This window comes from Acinonyx jubatus, chromosome D2, assembly GCF_027475565.1.
Source record: "Acinonyx jubatus isolate Ajub_Pintada_27869175 chromosome D2, VMU_Ajub_asm_v1.0, whole genome shotgun sequence".
NCBI lineage: Eukaryota > Metazoa > Chordata > Mammalia > Carnivora > Felidae > Acinonyx > Acinonyx jubatus.
In genome coordinates this window covers 15467485-15491279 of record NC_069393.1, presented here as the reverse complement: position 1 = coordinate 15491279, position 23795 = coordinate 15467485, and the positions used below count along the sequence as shown (strand labels likewise).

At 38.3% G+C, this 23795-nt stretch overlaps 1 protein-coding gene across 14 annotated transcripts in view; it reads left to right on the top strand.

Moving 5' to 3' along the window:
• The window catches only part of PCDH15 (protocadherin related 15), a 926293-nt gene that overhangs the window by 732104 nt on the left and 170394 nt on the right, over positions 1 to 23795 (top strand). For all 14 annotated transcript variants that reach the window (XM_053207164.1, XM_053207165.1, XM_053207167.1 and 11 more), the window contains one exon: positions 2197 to 2313. In XM_053207164.1, the coding sequence (XP_053063139.1) occupies positions 2197 to 2313 (117 nt within the window). The remainder of the gene's footprint in view (positions 1 to 2196; positions 2314 to 23795) is intronic.

The following is a 23795-nucleotide window of genomic DNA, read 5'->3' as shown; positions in this document are numbered from 1 at the left end:
GCTGCTATAGTAGCCGTATTGATTTCTTGCTCACCCTGTCAAAGGCCAGCAAACTGAAGTAGGAGAGGAGCCCGTCTTTTAAAGGCCTTCAGTTTATTTACCGCCTTGGGTTTCTGCCTAATCAGTTTGAGGCCAGATTATAAAAAAAAATCCACTCCGCCTTCAGAGGTGAGTCTAGTGAATACTTTTCCAGAAAAAAAGGAAAGGGGGGGGGGTCACCGTACTCAGTGCTGTTAGCAGCTATATGACATAACTGGAAAACCATATCCCTCTTTTTTCCCCCTGAAGAATCAAATTATCCAAAAGCATCTTGTACCATTAAGGTTTGAAGTGTCCTTTGAGATGAAAAAAAAAGAAGACAATTTATAGGAACATATTGAATTCATGTCACTCAGTAAATGTGACTCCCAGTGGGTTTGGGAACTCATGGAAAAAAATACTGGTGTTGGGCTCCTTCTGACCTCCAGGAGTTACAACTAAGGGTTGCAGAAGGATTCATTTCCACCCCGTTAGTTCAAGATGCACTCGTTAAATTAATTGGAACTCTTGAAGAGAGAAGGGGAAAGTGTTCATGCAAATGTTTTACATATTTACCCCCCCCCACCTAGAAACTCAAGATCAATACCCACACCACCCTCATTACCAAGACTGAGTGCTCTCAGACTCATGTTCTTGTTCAGATTCTAAAGGTCATAATTTATAAAGGAAGCCTTTTGTTGTTGTTGTCCATGGACAGTTGTGGATACTATCTGTGAAGCAGAGGAAATGATATTTTTACTTTTGCTTACTGCTGAAAATCTCTTATCCCTTATTAAAGTCTGCATGTTTTTCCTATTTACAACTCAGAAGTCAACTCTACTGTGAACAGAAAAACAAGGCTCCATTTGATTTTAAAAGATAATTATCCCGACCTCTTTGCAAAGAGAGGTGTTTATAATCAGTTAATTAGTGAGTTTCCAATTGACATTGTGCAGGGAAATTGTTGTATCACAGCAGATACGAAAGACTATGTATGACAGTTTTCTTCTTTCGTTTTTAACAGCAAGTGAGAAGAAGATGACTTGGGGAGTAAGATAATTAACACATTGAGCTTTAGGTTCAACTGTGTCTCACCCAAAGTACCCAGAACAATGCAGGGTGTAATTATTCTAAATAAGTAAATTTAAGAAATACAAATCATCCGTCTTAATAAGCATTATTTTTGAAGAAAAAATGATATGCAGTCCTCCATAAAAGATAACATGGTGAGGAAACAAAAGGGTCAGCTCTCAAGGGACCACACTTAGTAATCTGGCTGTGCGAAATAAGTAGATTAATTTAGGCAAAGTCACTACCTAGCCACAGAATCAGTCTTTACCTGTCCAATGGCAGTTCGGTAACGTGAAGTCAGGGCCATTAGTTTTGTGCATCACCACAGTATCCCCAGTGCCTAGCCTTGAGTCGTAAAAGTGGAGGAACTTGATAAATTTTGTTTAATGAGTGACCCTGCATGAATAAGAATGTACTCATATCACCGAATTGTAGACAGAAAAAGGACAGCTAGAAATTAGTTTGAAAAAACCTTCAGGAAATTACCATTGCTTTCTGTCTATAGGAACATCTAATTCTATGTGCTGTTCTTATAGGGTACTACAGGGAAAACATTCCTTAATCCTCTTACTTCAGTAAAAATGGAAGACCACATCCAAGGCAATCTCAGTTTGTATTTCAGAGACGTGCTCATCATATCATTTTGCTAAGTATATGAGGAATTTTCAGTTGCCATAGACACATTAAAGACTTGTGTTTTTTTAAAGGAGCAACCACAAAACCAACAAAAATGTCACCTGTTCCAGAGAATGGCACTTTGTATCAAATTTGCCTGTCCTTGTTTTCAAAGTTCAAAATCACCTCATACCACTGGAAGTATCTTTGGCTAACATTTCGAGCATTACCCCCGTCTCCAGAAGGCAGAATTTCAGACTGCTTGCCCGAGTCAAATGGCCTTCACCTGATACCCACGCCCATTAATATTGTACAGGAGCTCTGCCAGGTTCCTTTGGGGCACCGTTGTGCGGGAACAGTAATGGAATTGAGGAGGTGGAAGGTTGACAGTGGCTAATGGATTGCGTGATAGGAAGAGACGGGGCCAGTCTAGTAACTGTGTCCCTAACCTGGTTTCAGGGGAGGCTCTAAACCCTTCATTGTGTTTTACAGGATATGAATGATTATCCTCCAGTATTTAGTAAACGAATCTACAAAGGGATGGTGGCTCCGGATGCTGTCAAGGGCACACCTATCACCACGGTTTATGCTGAAGACGCAGACCCTCCTGTAAGTAGAAGACGTTAATTAATACTCTGAGCTGTAGTGAAGAAAACCTTGCACGCTCACAAATGACACAGGTTCTGGGACAGCATAAAAGTTGAGCTCCACCCTGTTCTCAGGCATTTTGCGTGCTCTCGCCTGTTGCACCCACAGGTACACACCATATTGCAAATGATTATTGTGGATTATTGTGCTTTTTGTTTTTCTGGAGTTCAAAATTTATGATTCACCAGTTTAGCACTAGTAATAAATATATGTGGAAAGAATTCTCTGGGTTTGGAATCAGCATCATTAGGGTTGTGTATTTACAACAGTGGAAGCTAAGTTCAGTTGGGTTCGATCCCAATGTATTTTCCATGTTATTCATATATGACTGTGCTGGTAACAAACTCTAGATCAACAGGTGACACAATACTTATATTGAATGTGTTAATTCGAGTAAAATTGAAATATTAATATTTCTTTTAGAACATATCTAATACCTTCTTTTTTATCTAGAATTTTACCTCTTTTGAGATATCCCAAATTGCCTTCCGAAATAGAGGGTTTTCAATGAAAACCTTATTATAGCAGAAGTGAGGTACATGTTCCTTGATGTTATCATTTTACTGTCTTAAAAGTAGCATATAGAAATAATAGTACCTACATAAAAATGCTTTCTATAAATAGTTTGAGTGCTCTATAAAAATTAATTACTTATTCTCATAATAGCCAAATGATGAAGACTTTAAATCTTTTACTTTGAGTGAGCTACCACTATTAGTCAGTGGCTGATATATTCTAGAAAAATAATAGAAATATCTAATAAGCCATTATAGAAAAGTAAGAAAATAGAAGACCAGATTTATATAAGTGATTTAGAAGTTCTGCTTTATATTGCTTATATAAATACTATTTGTATAATGGTATTTATTTAAGAAAAGGTGAATGGCAGTCATAACATTTTTCAGCTTCAACTGTGACAGGCCATATAAAGTCTTTTGTGACTATAAGGTCTTGAAAAATAATAATGTTAACATGAAAGCAATGACCTTTCACTCAGAAGCTCCTTTTCTTGAGTGTGTTAAAATGTCTTTGAAACTGATTTACTGATTTTGGGAAATATGGTAGGCGAAATTTCATAGATGTGAGCACACACAGTACAGATGCTGAATGTGACATCGGTTCTTTTTCTGCTTTTTACGTAAACTTTCAGAGGCAGAAAATATTTAGAAATTAGGAATACACATTCAATTCTATTCAAGACTTGTGTTTAGAACATCAAGCCTAGACTGATTATTGTGCTAACCAGTTTTTGCTCTCCTGACCTGACAGTCATACAGGAAGAACATAACTGCATATAGAAATTATAACATGCTGTACTAAATGAGTATAAAAAGCACAGCATCTTAAAATGCTCATATTTCTAAGAAATTCATATTAGCACAGAATTTAAGGCAGTGTTATGATTAATGGAATTAAGATGAAGACTAATGTAGCTGTACTCATCACCTCAGTGGGACAGACCTCACCATCTTAGCATGGACGGCAAAATCCTCATTTCACCGTTGGGACCTGCCACTGTGGTCCCTGGTTTGACATTCAGGTCACCCCACTGATGTCACAGGAGTTGTCTTGGTCTGTTATCTGTTCTATAAATAAATGCCATCACTTATCTAAGCTATCCAGAGAGAAGGCCCTGTTTTTTGCACCCGGAAGCTCTTTCATGGAAACACAGCAGGCTCAGGTTCCATACTTCTTCTAAGAAGGTCTTAGATTTGCATCCCCAGTAGTACCTCTTAACATTTTATACCTAACGCTGGCTTGTCAGTAGGTGAGAGGCAGATGCCAGTCATTCAGTTGAGATACTGAGCATATTTATTTCAGTTAGTGAATATGTATTTTATTAGACTCAGGCTTTTTTATTAAGGTCTTTATTTTAATTTCAGTATAGTTAACATCTGGAATTATGTTAGTTTCAGGTGTAAAATATAGTGATTCTACACTTCCATACATTATTCAGGGCTCATCACAACAAGTACCCTCCTTAACCCCCATCCCCTGTTACCCCCATCCCCCCAACGTCCTCTCTGGTGACCATCAGTGTGTTCTCTAGAGTTAAAAATCTGTTTTGGGTTTCTCTCTCTCTTTCTCTCTCTCCTGTATTTTTCCTTTGTTCATTTGTTTTGTTTCTTAAGTTTCATATATGAATAAAATCATATGGTACTTGTATTTTTCTGACTTATTTTGCTTAGCTGAATACTCTCTAGTTCCAACCATGTCATGGCAAATGGCAAGATGTCATTCTTTTTTTTTAATGTTTATTTATTTTTGAGACAGAGAGAGACAGAGCATGAACGGGGGAGGGTCAGAGAGAGGGAGACACAGAATCTGAAACAGGCTCCAGGCTCTGAGGTGTCAGCACAGAGCCTGACACGGGGCTCGAACTCACGGACCGCGAGATCATGACCTGAGCCGAAGTCAGCCGCTTAACCTACTGAGCCACCCAGGCGCCCCGATGTCATTCTTTTTTATGGCTGAGTAATATTCCATTGTGTATAAACACACAGACACACACACACATACTACATCTTCTTTACCCATTCATCTATTGATAGACACTTGTGATGTTTCCATAATTGGGCTATTATAAATAATGCTGTAATAAACATAGAGTTACATGTATCCCTTTGAATTAATGTTTTTGTATTTGGGGGGTAAATACCCAATAGTGTGATTACTGGATGATATGGTAGTTCTATTTTTAACCTTTTAGGAATCTCCATACTGTTTTCCTCAGTGGCTGCACCAGTTTGTAGTCCCACCAACAGTGCACAACGGTTCCTTTTTCTCCACATCCTTGTCAGCACCTGTTGTTTCTTGTGTTGTTGATTTTAGCCATTCTGACAGGTTATCAGACTCCGTGCTGATCCTTGACCCACCAGCCATCTTTGGCCTACCCAGCATTCATCACTGAGTTTCCCCATCATTGCTGCAAGGCAGAACCCTTAAACTAGCATGGTCACCATTGGGCTGCACCAGCACCAACCAGAAATAAAGGCTCAATTCCGTGAAAAATCTCAGAAGATAAATATTATATTGCGCAATTTTCAAAAATAGTATCGTTGATTTTTCTTTTTATTATTTTACGTTGGTGCCATAAGTACAGAATAAATATTTTTTGGATGAGCTTGTTAAGCAATTTCCACTTGGTTGCTATCATAAACATTTACTGATTAGAAGATACCATTCAGGGCTCCATGTATAAGTATCTATGGAGAAACGTGTGGATATATAATGGTCTCCTTTCCAAACTAGGAGCTGAAGTCTTTGGGGACGGGAATCAAACCTTAATTCCAGTTTGCATTCCTGTGTCCAACTCAATGCTTGAAACCTAGTGGTCTGTTAGGAAACGTTTGTTAAATAATTGAATAAATGAAAAAATTCACAGTTATTTCTGTGTTCTTAGAACTGACAATGTGTGACGGGTATTCGGGAAATGAGTTATTTGTGATCTTGGGGACCCGTGTGCATATCCGCAAGCCCCAGTCTGGCCGTCTGAGGGCTGTGAGGTTAAGGCGGGTGCCGTGTGCAATGCCAGGCACCACTTCTATACTGGGCATTGCTACAACTCAGAGGTAATCATTTTCACCTCGAGAGGCTGGCCACCTCTTCTTCAAGCCACCATATGTCTTCTGAATGAAGTGAGAACCACCCGTTTTCACCTAGAAAATAGCAACAACAAAATCCTTTGAGGTATCAGATGGAGAAACTGGGTAAGGTCTTAGAGCCAGAGAGAGCATTGCTGCTGAATATCATTTAAGAATTATAAAATGCATATTGTGCAGAAGTAGAGTGCTCTAGAGGGAAGGTTGCTTTTTGTTTTTTGTTTTTTTCCCACTGAATTAAAGCTGTTAGGGCTTTATTTTCTGCCTTATTTTTGTGACAGCTTTGGCATTATGTAGTTCACCAGAGAGATGAGTAGGGAATGACTGATCATTTTGGATATTAAAAATTGCTAACCTTTTCTTTGTGCTCACCAGAGACTTCTCACTCCAGACTTTGACAAAACAAAACTGCAAGTGTAATTTCCATTTGCATATTTTATTCTTTCCAAAGCTGCAAGCCAGACCCTGGGACACAGGGGTTCTCTTTGCAGGCAGGGCGAGTGCCTGACGGAGTAATGTCCCTTGCGAACATGTGGACGCAGAAAAGTTGGCATAAATAAATGAAGTTTACATTATTACTATTTCCAAGAAAGCATGAGGAGCCCACAGAGGATTTTTTTTTCCTCATTGTGATAGTACTCTTTCCACTTCATGCATTTCAGGAATTTATTAGATTCCTTTTTAAAGTAAAGTAGTGATTGGGAACGTGTTCAATATTAGCAACTGTGACCAACTTTCTTGTTTGCTTATACTGGTGTGAGAATTACTGAGATGTCGAAGACTTCTTTTTCCGAATTTGGATATTCACTTGGGAAATAAATATGCTCCATAAGAGAAATCTTGAAAGTTCTCAATAGTAATTGGCTTTAAAAATCAGTTGAGTGTTCTCACTATGTTTTTTTGGTCAGAAATAATTTTGGTGCGCCTGGGTGGCTCAGTCAGTTAAGCATCCGACTTCAGCTCAGGTCATGAACTTATGGTTTGTGAGTTCGAGCCTCATGTCGACCTCTGTGCTGACATTGCAGAGCCTGCTTGGGAGTCTCTCTCTCCCTCTCTCTCACTGCCCCCATTCCCGGTGCTCGTTTGCTCTCTCTCTCTCTCAAAATACATAAATAAGCTTAAAAAAAAGAAAGAATTTTTTAAAGGGCCAATAATTGCAAGTGTAGGGTACTTTTTCCCCTCTGCTGAGATTTTGAGAGGTTTCCTGGCCATTCAGAGTTCAGACACCCTGCCTGGGGAACTATTTTTAAAGTGTTTTCACAAGTGGCTTTAACATTCTTCCCAATCATTCAAGTGTCTTTGGTCTCTAGAGAGTAAAAAAAGATGGCCGGGTTTTCTTTTCTGCAATGCATACTTTGTGTTTTATTGAATTGACAAGATGTCACCAAATAATGCCAAGTAATGGTGGTTATCTTCTCAAAATGTTTACCCCTTGGGTCTCACAGTAGAACCAAAGTAACACTTACCTCTATCCATGATTGCCCTGTGGGAAAAAGTTAAAACCATTCAAGACTAGGAGTTTGAGATTATATTTTTGCCTCCGTATAACACGGTGTTCAGTATTATTTTCCATTGATGTGTCTACAGATCTGATTTTCCTCACTCACCACATCCTGGCTTGTGTTGTCATGTTATACTGACTTAGATTATTGCCAGCATTTTAAATTAGCAAAGACTCTGTCAAAGCTCAGTGCCTACCAACCACATTGGCTGACCCTTGAGCATGTGGGAGAGTGCACACAGCTCACTGGTTTTTTCCCTTCACATCAAAGCTGTCAGGGAATAGTTATCAAAAGCTGTTTTTGCAAAGCATGTCAGCTTGTGAAAATTGAGATGATGTAGCCTCAACCTGTGTCTCTCTGGTCTCGAATACTTAATTAGAAAGAAAACACACAGAGAGACAGTTGGGACTTGATCTCTAAAATGACAATGAGCTATAATTAGATTTGAGAGTGTAAATGAGTACAAAAGGGAAGGTTTTATGAGAAAGTTTATATATGATTAATGTCTGGAAAAGGCTTATCTAATGTTTTAAGAATCTGTGTCATTTTCTTTCTGTGGCTTATTGATTCCTTTCAAGAACAATTACGTTGTTAGCATTACTTGAGATCAATATTAGATTTAACTGTTTCAGATGTAAATATTGCTCTTCTAATTAAAACCTGCCATATTTCTAGGACTAAAGGGGCATTTTTCTTTTGTTGTAAATGGCAGCATCTGTGAAGCTTAGGGGGTGTTTTGGCCTTTAAATATGTGTCACTCAGTGATACAGCCGTGATTTACACCATTTTTCTTGTATGAGAATAAACCTCATGCGGTTAGGATCCCAGTATGCATCAGCAAGAGGTTTCCAAGGGAATTGACTGAAATATAGCAAGGCTTCTACGGCGTTCCTATAGGCCTCCGTCGTGGCTTAAATCATGTGTTTTATTGTAAAGTTCTGGCCAGAGGAAATGGGAAGAGATCGTCTGGAAGAGTATCTTGGCTTCACATGATCTGGGTTTGTGATGTCGATACCCTCAGAGCTAAGCCACACACTGGCATAGAGTCTCTATAGGTATCTCTTTGAGTTCCTGATTTCAATTCTTCTGGGTGTACACCTATAAATAGGATTGCAGGGTCATAAGGTAGTTCTCTTTTCAATTTTTTGAGGGACCGCCATACTGTTTTCCATAGTGGCTGCACTGGTTTACAATCCTAGCAATAACGTACGAGGGTTCACATTAGCTCTCTGGTGACATTTGTTCTCTATTGGATTGTTTTGATAATAGCCATCTTAACATGTGTGAGGTGACGTCTCATTGTGGTTTTGATTGACATCTCCATAACGATGAGTGATGGTGAGCATCTTTTCATGTGTCTGTGAGCCATCCGTATGTCTTCTTTGGAGAAATCTTTATCCAAGTTCTTTGCCCATTTTTTTTAACCAGATTATTTATTTGGTTGTCATTGTTGTTCTAGAGACCTGCCGTACAACATTGAACTTATAGTCATCACTACTGTATAGTACACTTAAAAATATTTTTAAAAAGTATATCTCATATTAAGTGTTCTTACCACAATATAAGTAAGTTAAGTAAGTAAGTAAGTAAGTAAGTAAGTAAGTAAGTAAATAAATAAATAAATAAATAAATAAATAAAAGTACTGGGACGCCTGGGTGGCTCAGTCCTTTAAGCATCCAAATCTTGATTTTGGCTCAGGTCATGATTTCACAGTTCATGAAATCAAGCCCCACGTTGGGCTCTGCTCTGACCATGAAGCTTCCTTGGGATCCTTTCTCTCTCCCTCTCTCTCCGTCCCTCCTCCACTTGCTCTCTTTCAAAATAAATAAATAGCATTAAAAAAAACAGTACTTATGTGGTACCTGAGTGGCTCAGTTCATTAATTGTCTGACTCTTGCATTCAGTTCAGGTCATGATCTCACTATTTGTGAGACTATTTGTGTGACTCAGAGCCCCGAGTGAGGGTCTTTGCTGACAGCATGGAGCCTGCTGGGGGCAGGGGGTGGGGGGGTGTCCTCTGTCTGCCCCTCCCCCACTCATGTGCACACTCTCTCTCTCTCAAAATAAATAAACAAATTTTTAAAAAGAATAAAAAAATAGTACTTACTCTGTTGGATTGGTATGAGGATTATATGATAGCATTTGTGGGGAACAATTGGTGCCATACAGTGAATATTCAGCAAATATTATCTGCCATTGTTGTTGTCTTTCCCTGGTCTTTTTCAGGCTTTGCATCTCTGATACTTGCCTTCTGTATTTACTGTTTATATTCTGCTACCTTCTCTCTTTTCTTTTCACCTGCACTCCGGGAAAGCCTGTAAAGGTCACAGGTCGGGTCAGCCAAGCATGGGCCGGGGGATGCGTAAGGTACGGGGCAGCGGAGAAGGAGCGGGCCTCTGTGACAGCTTCTTCCCAGCCTGATCTCTTCTGGGGGTCTTTTTGCAGTGCATGTGCCTGAGGTGAGCCCTCTGAACTCAGGGTTCTGTTTGAGCTGGCCAGTGCTCCGGGCGCATGAGATGGTGTGTCTGGCTTTAAACCTGGCTCTCCCAGCATGATAATGGAGGGCCCTCACCCCCGTTCTCTCCCCTGCTCCAAGCAGACTTGCCACAGAGTCAGAGAAACCCAAAGCATTCAGGGGAATCTCAGGATCAGGAATTTCAGCCACACGGGGGACTAGCACTTCAGAGAGAGTCCCATACAGCCATGGTCATTATTAAGTGTGATGTATCTTCAGAACTTCTAGCACTGCAGGATTTTATGAGCACACAGCACCGAGAATGAAATGTGAGAACATAATACTCCGTGAAAGTAGTAAGAAAAAGAAAATAATGCCATTATATAAAGGCTTTTTAAAAAAAAAGTAAAACTGCACACAGTATGCAACAATTAGGTCTTCCCCAAAAATGCTGCAGAGTAAACAGTACCAAATTGTTACTAATTCATTATATCAAAGATTTATATTCTTACTCATAGATCTCCAAGGCAGCTAGGGGTTGACCAACCTTGCTCTCCGGCTGAAGGTTGGCCTCAAATCTGTCCCACATGAGTCTTCTGTCAGGGATCTTTGCCGAAGCTAGCCTGCCCTGTTCCCAGTGACGATGAAACCACAAGGGAATTTGCCCAACTGACATGGCCACAGGTCAGGCCACTGGCTGTTTGTCTGTCTTGGGTCCATTGACCAAAGCAAGTCCCACAGCCCAACCCAGAATCAATGGGCCTGGAAGTGGAGGAAAAAAGGAGTGGATATTTACTGAACAATAGTAAGATGTACCACAACTGTTCAGTTAAGGTTCTCTTTAAATTCATTGAGATGGTTGAGGAAGATTGTAGGAGTAAGGTATGAGGATAAAAGATGTAAAGAAATGCTAAGTAGAGGCACCTGGGTGGCTTAGTGGGTTGAGCATCTGACTCTTTGTTTGGGCTCCCCGGTCAGGATCCCACAGGTTCTTAAGATCGAGCCCCGTGTCAGGCTCTGTGCTGACCGAGCAGAGCCTGCTTGGGATTCTTTCTCTCTTTTTCTCAAAATAAATAAATAAATATTAAAAAAATAAATGAGAAGCAAATATGCCTATTGATCCACTGACGGCAATGTTTCATAAACTGTGGATTATATTTAACTTAAATCTCTGTCCTTATGTTCCAAACAAAATAGAAATTCTTTAATATTTATTACACGTATGTATCCGTTGTTAATTAAGAGTACTGCATTAGGTATTAAAGATTAAAACGGTCATGTTTCCTAGCCTAAGAATTTCAAATTCAGAGTTAAAAATCAAATAAATAGAAATGACAGACCATAAATCTCTGAAAAGTAAATCTTTATAGTGCTATGAAATTAGACAGAAGGGAGCCTGATTTTGTATGGAAAGTCAAGGAAGTTTCTGGAAAAAGTGGCTGCAAGTTGAAGTCTGGAAGAGAAAGAGGCATTTCCACTGGAAGGTGACATGACAGAATTAGGCCCTAAAGTCAGAGGAAGAAAAATAATGATCAAAAACCAAAAGAAAATACTTTTGTCAGGAGTCTGGAGCAGTAAACCCAAGTCAGACTCTGTGGGTTCGGCTAGACCATGAAGATAGTGCCAAGATTTCTTGTCTCATCCCAAGAAAAGTAGGATTTTCTTTTTTTTTTTAATTTTTTTTTTCAACGTTTTTTATTTATTTTTGGGACAGAGAGAGACAGAGCATGAATGGGGGAGAGGCAGAGAGAGAGGGAGACACAGAATCGGAAACAGGCTCCAGGCTCCGAGCCATCAGCCCAGAGCCCGACGCGGGGCTCAAACCCACGGACCGCGAGATCGAGACCTGGCTGAAGTCGGACGCTTAACCGACTGCGCCACCCAGGCGCCCCTAGAAAAGTAGGATTTTCAAACAGAGGGGACAGGATCACTAGTTATTAGCTCCCATTCAGATTCGTCCCTACTTTTAAGTTCCTTTGTTTTTATGAGTTGGCTTCTGTGAGGAAAGCTGAATGTGTGCCGTTACTTTTATAAATTTCAAAATGTATCTGAGTGAAAACATTTGACAAGGAATGTGTTATTTATTGGATGTCTGTAAGGGATTGAGACATGTTTACCTTTGAAAAACATGTTTTCCCGAAGATACAGAGGTAAATAACTACTGCTCAGTGTCTTCAGTAGTTATGTTAATGCCGCGTCCGTAGAAACTGAACTGTGTGCGCTACCTGACCTCTATCAGGTCATGACATCTGGCACAAGGAAGTTGGCTGTGCAAGTGTGGACTCACTATGTCGTCAACACTTGCAGTCACTACAGGTGTGAAAGGGAGGGGAGGGGAGAGGGAGGGAAAAACCACACTTGGAGAGTTTCCCAGGGTCTTTCAAGGATACCTTAGCGTTCAGTCAGATCCACTAAAAAAACCATTATGATTGCCAAACACGACCCAAACCCCTTTACAGTAGTCCCTAATGCCAAATGATACTTGGGAGGTTTTGAGAATTATACCATTACAAAATACATCATATTAGTTGCTTTCAAAGACATGGGGAAAAAGAAGTTTGGAAACCACATCAGGGGGAAGAATCTGGGTATACTTGAAAACAAATTACTTCATGTTTGTGTGTAATGGTAATAACAGGTTTAGTATTCCCTGATTTAATGTGATTCCCATTATTACGAAGAAAATTATGTGGGTCTGAATAAGTAATTTCTTGATAATTATGTATATAAGAAAAATTACTGAATCAAGATATCCCCTGCTATTAAGAACTTAATTATTTTGGCCCATTATAGTCTCGTTGAAATTCCCTATGTTTGCAAGTTTGGAACATCTTTCATACAGACCTGCAGTTACCTTCTGTAGTAATTAATTATATTTTTATCATCATTAAGTGAAAACATATTGTGTTTAATGCTCACTATAAGAATGTAAGTCATAAGTAAAAATGAACTGAGTAATAAAGAAGGTAATTGAAATCTCAGGGTTCTATTTTCTTGAGATAAATTTACATTTACTCTGCCACATTAGTTAGACCCACTCTGTCATATATAAATGTTTTTTATATGTAAACATATATATGTAAACATATATAAATGTTTTTTATAAATGTAAAAAAAATCTAATGTCAACACCATCATGACAGGATTTTTTTTGGTGGGGGGGCTGTCATGTTCCCATCATCTAGGGAAAAAATGCCCGGTTCAGGTTGTCACTGTGTCACCATATTGCTCTGTATGTGCTGAATAAATGGCTATGCCAGTACTAGCTCATACTAATATTTACTGAGCCTTTCACAGTCAAATTTAGTAGATAAAAGGACATCACAAAGCGGAAATGCCTTTCACATTTTGGAATCCCCACTCTATTTAAATAAGTCACATACTACCTCAAATCATATTTGGAAAGGAGCCTAGTACATGAACAAACAAATCAATTAATTCATTTGTTAATAGATGTCATTAAGTCATGTCCTTCCTGAGGGCAATTAGGGTTGGCACACAGCCCGAGTCCTTCAAAGCTATTGACGAATGTCACTAGGGGTTGGCATCTGTGTTTAACCAGGAAAAATGATACTGTACTGCCCTTACTTGACTTCTTTCAACCTCATTTCCATGTAAGAATAACAAGACCATTTCGCTGGCTTGGTGTTTGGGTTTAATGAAGAATGAAAGCGCTTAGCCAATGTCAGGCACAGAGATGTTAGTTGATGTTTCGTTCTCCTCGTCCTTGCTTTCAGGCAGGTGGGAAAGATGGCAAACTTCACCTCTGGTTTGCTACAGTGCTGACATAGTCATCATTTGTACACCTGGGGATGTCAGTGCCTGGACTTGTAAAGTAATTCTGCTGTCATCTGTGTCATTGGCCAATTTGAGAGGAAAATTTTCATGAAAACACGTGCTAACTGGGTCTCTCCACCCCCCCACCCAAATAAATATGTACATACTTCAAGAAAGTTTTTTTTAACCAAAAATTAGCAAGGTCTTTTGTTTAAATTGATATCTTTAATTTATGTCACTTCATAATGATACATGTCTACTTTTATCCCCTTGAGAGGAAGATAAAGTATCCATAATCTTGACACACACGTTACGTTTTAGCTTGTCACTTTCGTACCCAAACGATGCACCAGATCAGACTTGACCAGTAACACAGTCGCTATGATCTGTGTAGCAGGGGACATGTTCAAGGCACATCTTGATGTGTAAATGCCTGCGCAGTGAGGTGGAAAGTCCAGTTGACTATAATCCTGAAACTGTGTCATCTGGTTCTAGCACGTTCATGTGCTAGTGCCCATGCTTCTTTAGAGCTTTTATCAGAAATGTCAGTAGGCGGTTGTGTTTATCTGTGGACCTTTTGTCCCCCTCGTCCCAGTTATGAGCCCCATAAGTACAGGAGTACAGGAGCACATCTGTCTTTCTCATCATTGCCTGTCATCCTGAGAGATGAACATTAGCTATAGATGGGAATCTATGGACAGATATTAGTGGGTTTTAAATTCAAAACATGCCAACAACTTAGCAACTTTCTTTTATTTTTAAACATTTTTATTTTATTTAAGTTTATTTATTTATTTTAAGAGAGAGAGTGAGCAGTAAAGGGACAGAGAGAGAGGGAGAAAGAGAATCCCAAGCAGGCTCTGTGGCTCTGTGCTGTCAATGCAGAGCCCAACATGGGGCTTGATCCTATGAACCATGAGATCATGACCTGAGCCAAAAGCAAGAGTTGGATGCATAACCCACTGAGCCACCCAGTGCCCCAACTTAGCTACTTTCTGAGATAAGCAAATTCTTGGAGGCCTTCCACACCATACACAAAATGACCTATGTAACTATGATTCTCACAATCACCAAAAATATTACTCAGAAGTCTCAATCCTTTTCAACAATTGGTTAACTCACAACATAACTCAGATTTGGCACATTGTGTAATGTAGTTGGTGTGAGAAAACATCATCTGTATCTTGATAATATAAGCCGTCTCAGGGTCCCTTTATTAGAAAACTCAAGAGGATTGTGTCATTACCTTAAAGGATAAGCTTAACAGCAGAAGGTGTTGACTCTAATTACAGGGGTAACAGAATATATGGACAGGGGCTGTGAAGTAGGGAAGAGATACTGCTTTATATTCAGCCAGTCCAGAAAAAAAAAAAAAAAAAAAAGAGGAAGAAGAAGAAAGAACTTTCATGACAATAGTTCTGTTTCTCTAGTACTGTACTCAGGGATCTTTTTTGAAAGAATATGTATTCTCTTCCTGTTTTTTTTCCTTTGGGAGCTATGTTTTCATAGGTTCTATCATCATCTCTTTTGTGTCTTACCCCACCACCCTCCCAAAAAAGTCACCGATGTAATCTCTACTTCCTTTCTGCTCTCAAAAAATGTGCACAAGGCCACTGCAAGTAGGGATGCAGGTGACATTTCAACCAAAGTGGGGATTCCACACACAGCCACCCATCGTGTCCACGTAAGTGATATCTGTAGATTTGGGCATCCTGGCCGTTCTGGATACATGTATGTGTAAGCATTGATCATATTTTAAGTATTCACTTAACAAATTATTTTGACCTCTTTTTTTTTCTCTTTTTATTTATTTATTTATTTGTTTGTTTGTTTATTTATTTATTTATTTATTTTTTCAATATATGAAATTTATTGTCAAATTGGTTTCCATACAACACCCAGTGCTCATCCCAAAAGGTGCCCTCCTCAATACCCATCACCCACCCTCCCCTCTCTCCCACCCCCCATCAACCCTCAGTTTGTTCTCAGTTTTTAAGAGTCTCTTATGCTTTGGCTCTCTCTCACTCTAATCTCTTTTTTTTTTTTTTTCCTTCCCCTCCTCCATGGGTTTCTGTTAAGTTTCTCAGGATCCACGTAAGAGTGAAAACATATGGTATCTGTCTTTCTCTGACCTCTTAATGGAAAGGCAAAAAATCATCTGCTCAAGTGGAACTCACCCTCAAGGGACAGAGATATGTGCAAACCCATAGTCTAGTAAATATGTAACATAATTCAGACAAGGGTACATAGTCTAAAAAAACAGTAAGGATTGACAGAGAGGAAGGGTTGACTCAAGGGGCTTATGAAAGGGTGTGGGTGGAGGATGGGCCATCTGAAACTTGGATGTGGATGTTGGGAGGAACCACTCACACAGGAGTGATGTAGCAGAGTGAACAACAGAAGAATGTGGAGGTAGGTGTGTCCTTGGTGTTGTATGAGGTCAATCTTGTTGAATTACATTTGAGGATCATCAGGAAGGTAGGGATATGAGATGACCTCCATCTCCTCCACTCGGTTCTCCTAATACCCTCAGGACTCAGCTGTGTCTAGTCAATAGACGTGTTGAATGAGTGAATCCCATGTATAATGAATTCATTCCTTTGCTATAAACATGACCAAGGTGATAGGTATTAGGGAATAGATAATTTATAGAATTTTCAATTGCTGATATTTTATATAATTTTTAAATTTAAATTTACATCAGTTTTAATTTCAGTGGTCTATGTGGTGTCAACTCGAAGTTTTCAGCACCCATTGAATGATTAAGCTCCCACTAACATCAGGGTTCTTTTTTTGAACATTTTGTTTAGGGAAATATATCGCTCTAAAGGAGAATGTGTCACTTACTTGAAAATTCAGGGAAAAAATTCTCAAATCCTTGTGGTGAATGAAAGTGACATTAAGAGGGGTTGCTATACCAGCACCTCATTAGTCTTTCAAAATCACGGTTGTCTGAAGTCATGCATGCTCCAATAGACAGACGAGGTCAGCTGGATTTATAAAAATTACTGTCACAGTAAGTGAGGAGGCTTCAAAAACGCTGACTGTTATGCTTCACACATGTCCTCAGTTTCCATAAAATTTTAACAAGGGACTCATTGTATTTACCCTTCAAAAGACTCCAAGAGGCATAATGATAAGAAACTCTATTTTTGCCCCCACTTCCTGCTGAAAAGAGAATCTTTGCAAACAATTTTACCACTTTCCTATTAAATTAATGTTTATGTCTTGGCTAATTTATTTCATTTGTTTTGATAATGCCTGTTTGTGGTGGATAGGTAAATAGATAAAAATTCCAAAATTGCTTAGTCTTCTTTTTTTAAATGTTTTTAAACATTTATTCATTTTTGAGAGACGGAGACAGATCACGAGCAGGAGAGGGGTAGAGAGAGAGGGAGACCAGAATCTGAAGCAGGCTCCAGGCTCCGAGCTTTCAGCACAGAGTCCGACATGGGGCTTGAACTCACAAACTGTGAGATCGTGACCTGAGCCAAAGTCGAACGCTTAACATACATACATATCATGAGATTACCCATGAAATTTCCATAAATCATGTTGGATCAAAGTTTACCTTATAGTCCCCTATTTGAAATTCTACATTGCCTGAAATGTCAAAATACATTTTACCTCATGATATTAAAATATCTGTTCTAAGGAAGAGATATTATAGTTTAGTTCGTTAACTAAAGAATAAAACTAAATGGATTCCACTATGGATATCTAAAGTATTCGTCTTCTTTGGTGGTGACCTAAAACCATATATAATTTGTTTTTTTGTTTTAATTTTGAACCCACAGTTTGAATACATTTCTAAACAACTATGATAAGTAAGGGTGTGAAGACAGAAAGACAAGAAAATAATTCCTCAGATGATACAAACACAATTAGAACTATCCTAACAAAAGGAGGCTGGGAGTAAAATATTGGTCTTCATAAATGAAGGAGAGACTCTGCTCCATCTCACAGAGGCCAAAATGAGCATGGCTTTTAGCAAATGTTTTGCGAGGAAGAGTCTTTCTAACTGTCTAAGTCCTCAAATGCCACCTTGAGTCTTAACAGCATGTATGAACTAACTTTGGCCAAAATCTTTTAAAATTTATCTGAATGTTATGGTTCAGTGGTGGTAGTGTCTAAAGATGGCTTGGGGGCCTGGGTGGCTCAGTTGGTTAAGTGTCCGACTGTGGCTCAGGTCATGATCTCACGGCTCTTGGGATTGAGCCCCGCACCAGACTTTGTGCTGACAGCTCAGAGCCTGGAGCCTGCTTCAATTCTGTGTCTCTCTCCCTCTCTGCCCCTGACCCATTCACACTCTGTGTCTCTTTCTCTATCAAAAATAAACAAACATTGAAAATATTTTTTAAAAGAATAAATAAAGAGGGGGAACTAAGTGGTAGCCCCCAAGGTTTCTTTGGTTCTAAGCAAAGACCGATCAATTTGTTTTATCAGAGTGCAGGACCAAGAAGTCATTTGTTTATCATTTATAAATTAAACTGTAGCCTAGTTTTAATGTAGTATGAAGTTTAAGAAAATAATTTTTGCAAACTACTTGTAGTGTTAGTGACTTTATTATAATTTGGAAATGTTATAGAAAAAGAATCTATTGCCATAGTCATAAAATTTTAAATATTTACTTTTTTATAAAAAGATAGATCTTCCTTCTGTCTATGGATGGTCCAAAAACTCTCTTTTTTTCTTTTTAATTTTTTTTTAACGTTTATTTATTTTTGAGACAGAGAGAGACAGAGCATGAACGGGGGAGGGTCAGAGAGAGGGAGACACAGAATCTGAAACAGGCTCCAGGCTCTGAGCTGTCAGCACAGAGCCCAACGCGGGGCTCAAACTCACAGACCGCAAGATCATGACCTGAGCTGAAGTCGACCGCTTAACCGACTGAGCCACCCAGGCGCCCCCCAAAAAACTCTCTTAATAAACATATAAATGCATATACAGAGAGATATAATATAATATACATACTAGCTTATCCTGAAGTAGACAGTGATAAATATTTCCATCTCAGTTTTAAGTATTTTTTACAGGTTGGCTTACCAAACATTTGGCTTGGTTTACTTAAAAAAAGAATTGTATTCAATGTATTCAACTGGGCGAAATATCAACATATTGGGAATACATGAGTGTAAACCAAAGTCCCTCAATTTCTGGCACAATTTAAATTTTTAAAACATTGATAAATTAGTATTTATCTAAATTGCCAAATATTTGGGTTTTTAATGTTAATATTTAAATTTATATTTACCTAAATGATACATTAATGTGTACATAATGTACTTATTAAAATATATAACTTATAAAGTCAATGGACTATTTCATTGTATTTTTAAAAATACAGTTGAGTGAATTTAGAATACTCTGATCATATCTATTAAATTGTAATGGAATCAGTACTGAAGGATTTTAAAAAATAAGAGTGATAAATATTAAGTGATAAAGCTTATAATAAATAGTCCTTTTTTTTAGCGTGGTTGAATATGTGGATTTTATGATGACGTTGTTTTCCAGGTTAATTTTACTTTTAATGACTTTTAATGACTTTTAATTTTATTATTAATTTTACTTTTTATGACTTCTTGAGAAACATGCCGTTGACCTGATTCATGTCATAAATGGCCCAGGGACAGTGTTAGGCATGTTGAGGCTGTCCCCAAAGCCAATTGCAAATAATCATATGGCCTGATTATTTAAGTATAAAGCAACACTTTTTTAAAGATTTTGGAAAGAAAGAAAAAAGGAGGAAGGGGGGAAAGAAAGGGAAGAAAGGAAGAAAAGAATAGAGAAAAAGTATGTTGGTGGGAGAAAAGAGGGAGGAGGGAGGGAAAGAAAATGAAAAGCCTTTTGAATATATTCAAAGGAAAAATCCAAATAATTTTAGGTATTTAGTTATTGTTGCATGTGATATCAAATAAAATGTGGTGCCTTGATACAGTGTGATAGAGGGAAAAATTAAAATGTCTCTGGTGGGCTGATGATGCCATAGGAAAGCCACATTCTGTTTATGTGTGGTAAAATCATAGAACAAAAAGTTCATTGACATAGCTAACATATAACATTTATTTTCATATACATACAAATTTATCTGTAATGATTCTCTAGGAAGGGCCTGGTGTTCTGGATAGCAAAATAGTTTAGGCATGTGAGAGACAGCATTCTATAAAACCAGAACTTTTTCTCTTTTTATTTGATCAGTTAAAGCTGTACTTCAGAATGGACCATGAATGTGCCGGCTTTAGTCAAGAGTGTGTGTGGTGTATAATGAACATTCTTAAAGTTTCTTGGTCACTAATCTTGTGATTGCCCTCAGAATTTTGGTTATACTACAGACAGAATGGGTGCCGAATCTAACAGAAACCCTGAAATTTCATTCCTGAAACAGTTTGTGCTGTCATCTTGCTCTTTCTTCATTCATTCCTCACAGGATATGTGTCCCGGAACTTCCCTGGGCGGAGCCCTAAGGCAGGGTTTACAAGGGCTTCTAATTCTAGAGCATTTTTCCCAAGTAACTTTGCTCAATTGTATCGCTATTCATTCTCATGTCAAAGTGTTCTTGTCGAATAGCATAGATGAATGTTAAGTTGGGTTAATGTGTAAGGACCTATGTTTTAGTACGAGCTGTGTTTCATCCGAGTGATAACACTGCAATGTACTATCTGAGGAAATGCTGGAAACTAGATGACTCTTAAAGGCTTGATTTTCTTTTTGTAAAATATGGTTACTACTCATGCCAACTCCTGAATTTCTTGTAAGCATAAACATGAAAATGCATGAAATGAACATTCTCTGATAATGTAGTAAAGTGCACAAATGAACAGCTGACAACTCCTGTCATTATCATTATTTTTTTTTAATTTGAGTATATTTGACACACAATGTCCTATTAGTTTCAGATGTACAGCATGGTAGTTAAACAACTCAAGACAGGGGTGCCTGGGTGGCTCAGCCAGTTAAGCGTCCAATTTCGGCTCAGGTCATGATCTCACGGTCCGTGAGTTCGAGCCCCGCATCGGGCTCTGTGCTGACAGCTCCGAGCCTGGAGCCTGCTTCGGATTCTGTGTCTCCCTCTCTCTGCCCCTCCCCCGTTCATGCTCTGTCTCTCTTTGTCTCAAAAATAAATAAACATTAATTTTTTTTTTAAATAAATAAATAAAAATAGGGGCGCCTGGGTGGCGCAGTCGGTTAAGCGTCCGACTTCAGCCAGGTCACCATCTCGCGGTCCGTGAGTTCGAGCCCTGCATCGGGCTCTGGGCTGATGGCTCAGAGCCTGGAGCCTGTTTCCGATTCTGTGTCTCCCTCTCTCTCTGCCCCTCCCCCGTTCATGCTTTGTCTCTCTCTGTCCCAAAAATAAATAAAACGTTGAAAAAAAAATTATAAATAAATAAATAAATAAATAAATAAATAAAAATAAACAGCTCAAGACATTATCTGTGCTTACAAGTGTACTTACTCTTTGTCACCGCACATCACGATCACAGTACCATTGGCCGTATTCCCTGTGCTGTGCCATTCATCCCTGTGACTGATTTATTCTATAATAGAAGCTCGTACCTCCCTGTCCCCTTCACCCATTTTTCCTACCTCCCTTCTGGCAACCATCTATTTATTCTCTGTGTTTATGGGTCTGATTCTGCTTTTTGTTTGTTTATTCATCTGTTTTGTTTTTGAGATTCCACATATCAGTGAATCATATGGTGTTTGTCTTTCTTATTCTGACTTATTTCACTTAGGTTCAGCCATGTTGTCACAGATGGCAAGATCTCATCCTCTGCTATGGATGAACACTATTCCGGGATACATATGTAGCATGTACATAAATACAAACACAAATATAAATATAATACAAATATAAATATAAATATAAAGCATATGTATATTCTACCAATTGATGGGCACTTGAACTGCGTCCATATCTTAGCTATTGTAAATAATGCTTCAGTAAACATAGGGGTGTATATATCTTTTTGAATTAGTGTTCTTGTATTCTTTGGTAATTCCAGTAGTGAAATTACTGGATCATAGGGTAATTTTACTTTTAATTTTTTTAATGTTTATTTATTTATTTCGAGGAGGGGGTGCAGAGAAGGCCAGAGAGAGAGAGAATCCTAAGCAGGCTCTGCGCTGTGTGCCCAGAGCCCAATGTGGAGCTCTGTCCCTCGAACTGTGAGATGTTGACTTGAGCCTAAACCAAGACTTGGACACTTAATGGACGGAGCCACCCAGGCACCCCTGTAATTCTCTTTTCAGTTATTTCAGGAACCTCCATACTGTCTTCTTGAGGGGCTCTACCAGTTCCATTCCCACCAACAGTACACAAGGGTCCCCTTTTCTCCATATTCTCACCAACACTTTTTGTTTCTTGTGTTTTTTGTTTTATTCTGACATGTGAGAGGTGATACCTCACTGTACTTTTTATTTGCACTTCTGTGCTGATGAGTGATGGTGAACATATTTTCATGTGTCTTTTGTCCATCTGTGTGTCTTTGGCAAGTGTTTTTTCATGTCTTCTGCATATTTTTAGCTGGACCATTTGTTTTTTTGCCTTAAGGTGTTTAACTTCTTTATATATTTTGGATACTAACCCTTTATCGGTTATGTATTTGCAGATGTCTTCTCCCATTCATTAGGTTATCTTTGAATTTTGTTGATTGTTTGCTTTGCTGTGCAGAGATTTTTATTTTGATATAGTCCCAATAGTTCATTTTTGCTTTTGTTTCCCTTGCCTGAGGAGACATAGTTGGAAAAATGTTGCTATAATGAATGTCAGAGAAATTAACTACCTGTGTTCTCGTCTAGGATTTTTATGGTTTCAGGTTTCACATTTAAGTCTTTAATATATTTTGAATGTATTTTTATGAATGGCATAAGAAAGAAGTCTGGTTTCATTCGTTTTCATGTTGTTTCTAGTTTTCCCAATATAATTGTTGAAAACACTGTCTTTTCCCATTGCATACTCTTGCCTCCTTTGTTTAAGTTTAACTGATCATACAATTGTGGGTTTATTTCAGGTTCTGTTTGGTTCCATTCATCTGTTTGTCTGTTTTTTGTGGCAGTACGGTCATGTTTTAATTACCTTATGTAGTATATTTTGAAAGCTGGGATTGTACTACCTCCAGTTTTGTTTTTCTTTTTCAAGATAACTTCGGCTCTTTGGGGTCTTTTCTGGTTCTATACAAATTTTATGATTGTTTGTTCTAGTTCTGTGAAAATATTGGTGGTATTTATATAGAGATTGCATGGAATTTTTTGATTGTTGGGTAGTATGGACCTTTTAACAATGTTTTATTTTCCCAATCCTTGAGCATAGAATACCTTTCCATTTATTTGTGTTTTCTTCAGTTTCTTTCATTGGTATATTATAGATTTTGAAATAAGGTCTTTCACTTCTTTGGTTAAGTTTATTCCTAGGTATTTTATGACTTTTGGTGCAATTGTAAATAGGATTGTTTTCTTAATCTCTTTTTATGCTACTTCATTATTAATATATAAAAATGCAATGGATTTCTGAATATTGATTTTGTATCCTGAGATCTTACTGAATTAATTTATCAGTTCTAGTAGTTTCTTTTTGTTGTTGTTGTTTTTTGTTTTGCTTGTTTTTGCTAGACTCTTTAGGATTCCATATATAGTATCATGTTGTCTGCAAATAATGGAAGTTTTACTTCTTTCTTACCAATTTGGATAACTCATTTCTTTTTCTTGTCTGATTGCCGTAGCTAGGATATCTAGTACTATGTTGAATAAAAGTGGTGAGAGTGGGCATCCTTGTCTTGTTCCTGACCTTAGTAGGGGAAAAACTCTCGGTTTATAGTTTACATTTTTATATCTCAGAGATGGTTTATATATTTTAAGATAATTCAAATAGAATAGAAGGAGAAGGTCAATTAAGTGTCCACTGCAGGAAACAAATTGATAGAGAAGACGAAAATGACCTATATTAAGCATGCTTTCATTGAGCTATTGGCAGGACTTGAGGACAGTTCCGTTGTGGAGTCTGAAAGAATGAGAAGGGTCAATGCCTTCCCTAGGGCTTTCAGAGAGACCAACTTGGTAAAAGGGTGGGGCCATTGACCTAGAGTGGATTACGTATATGTCTGGGA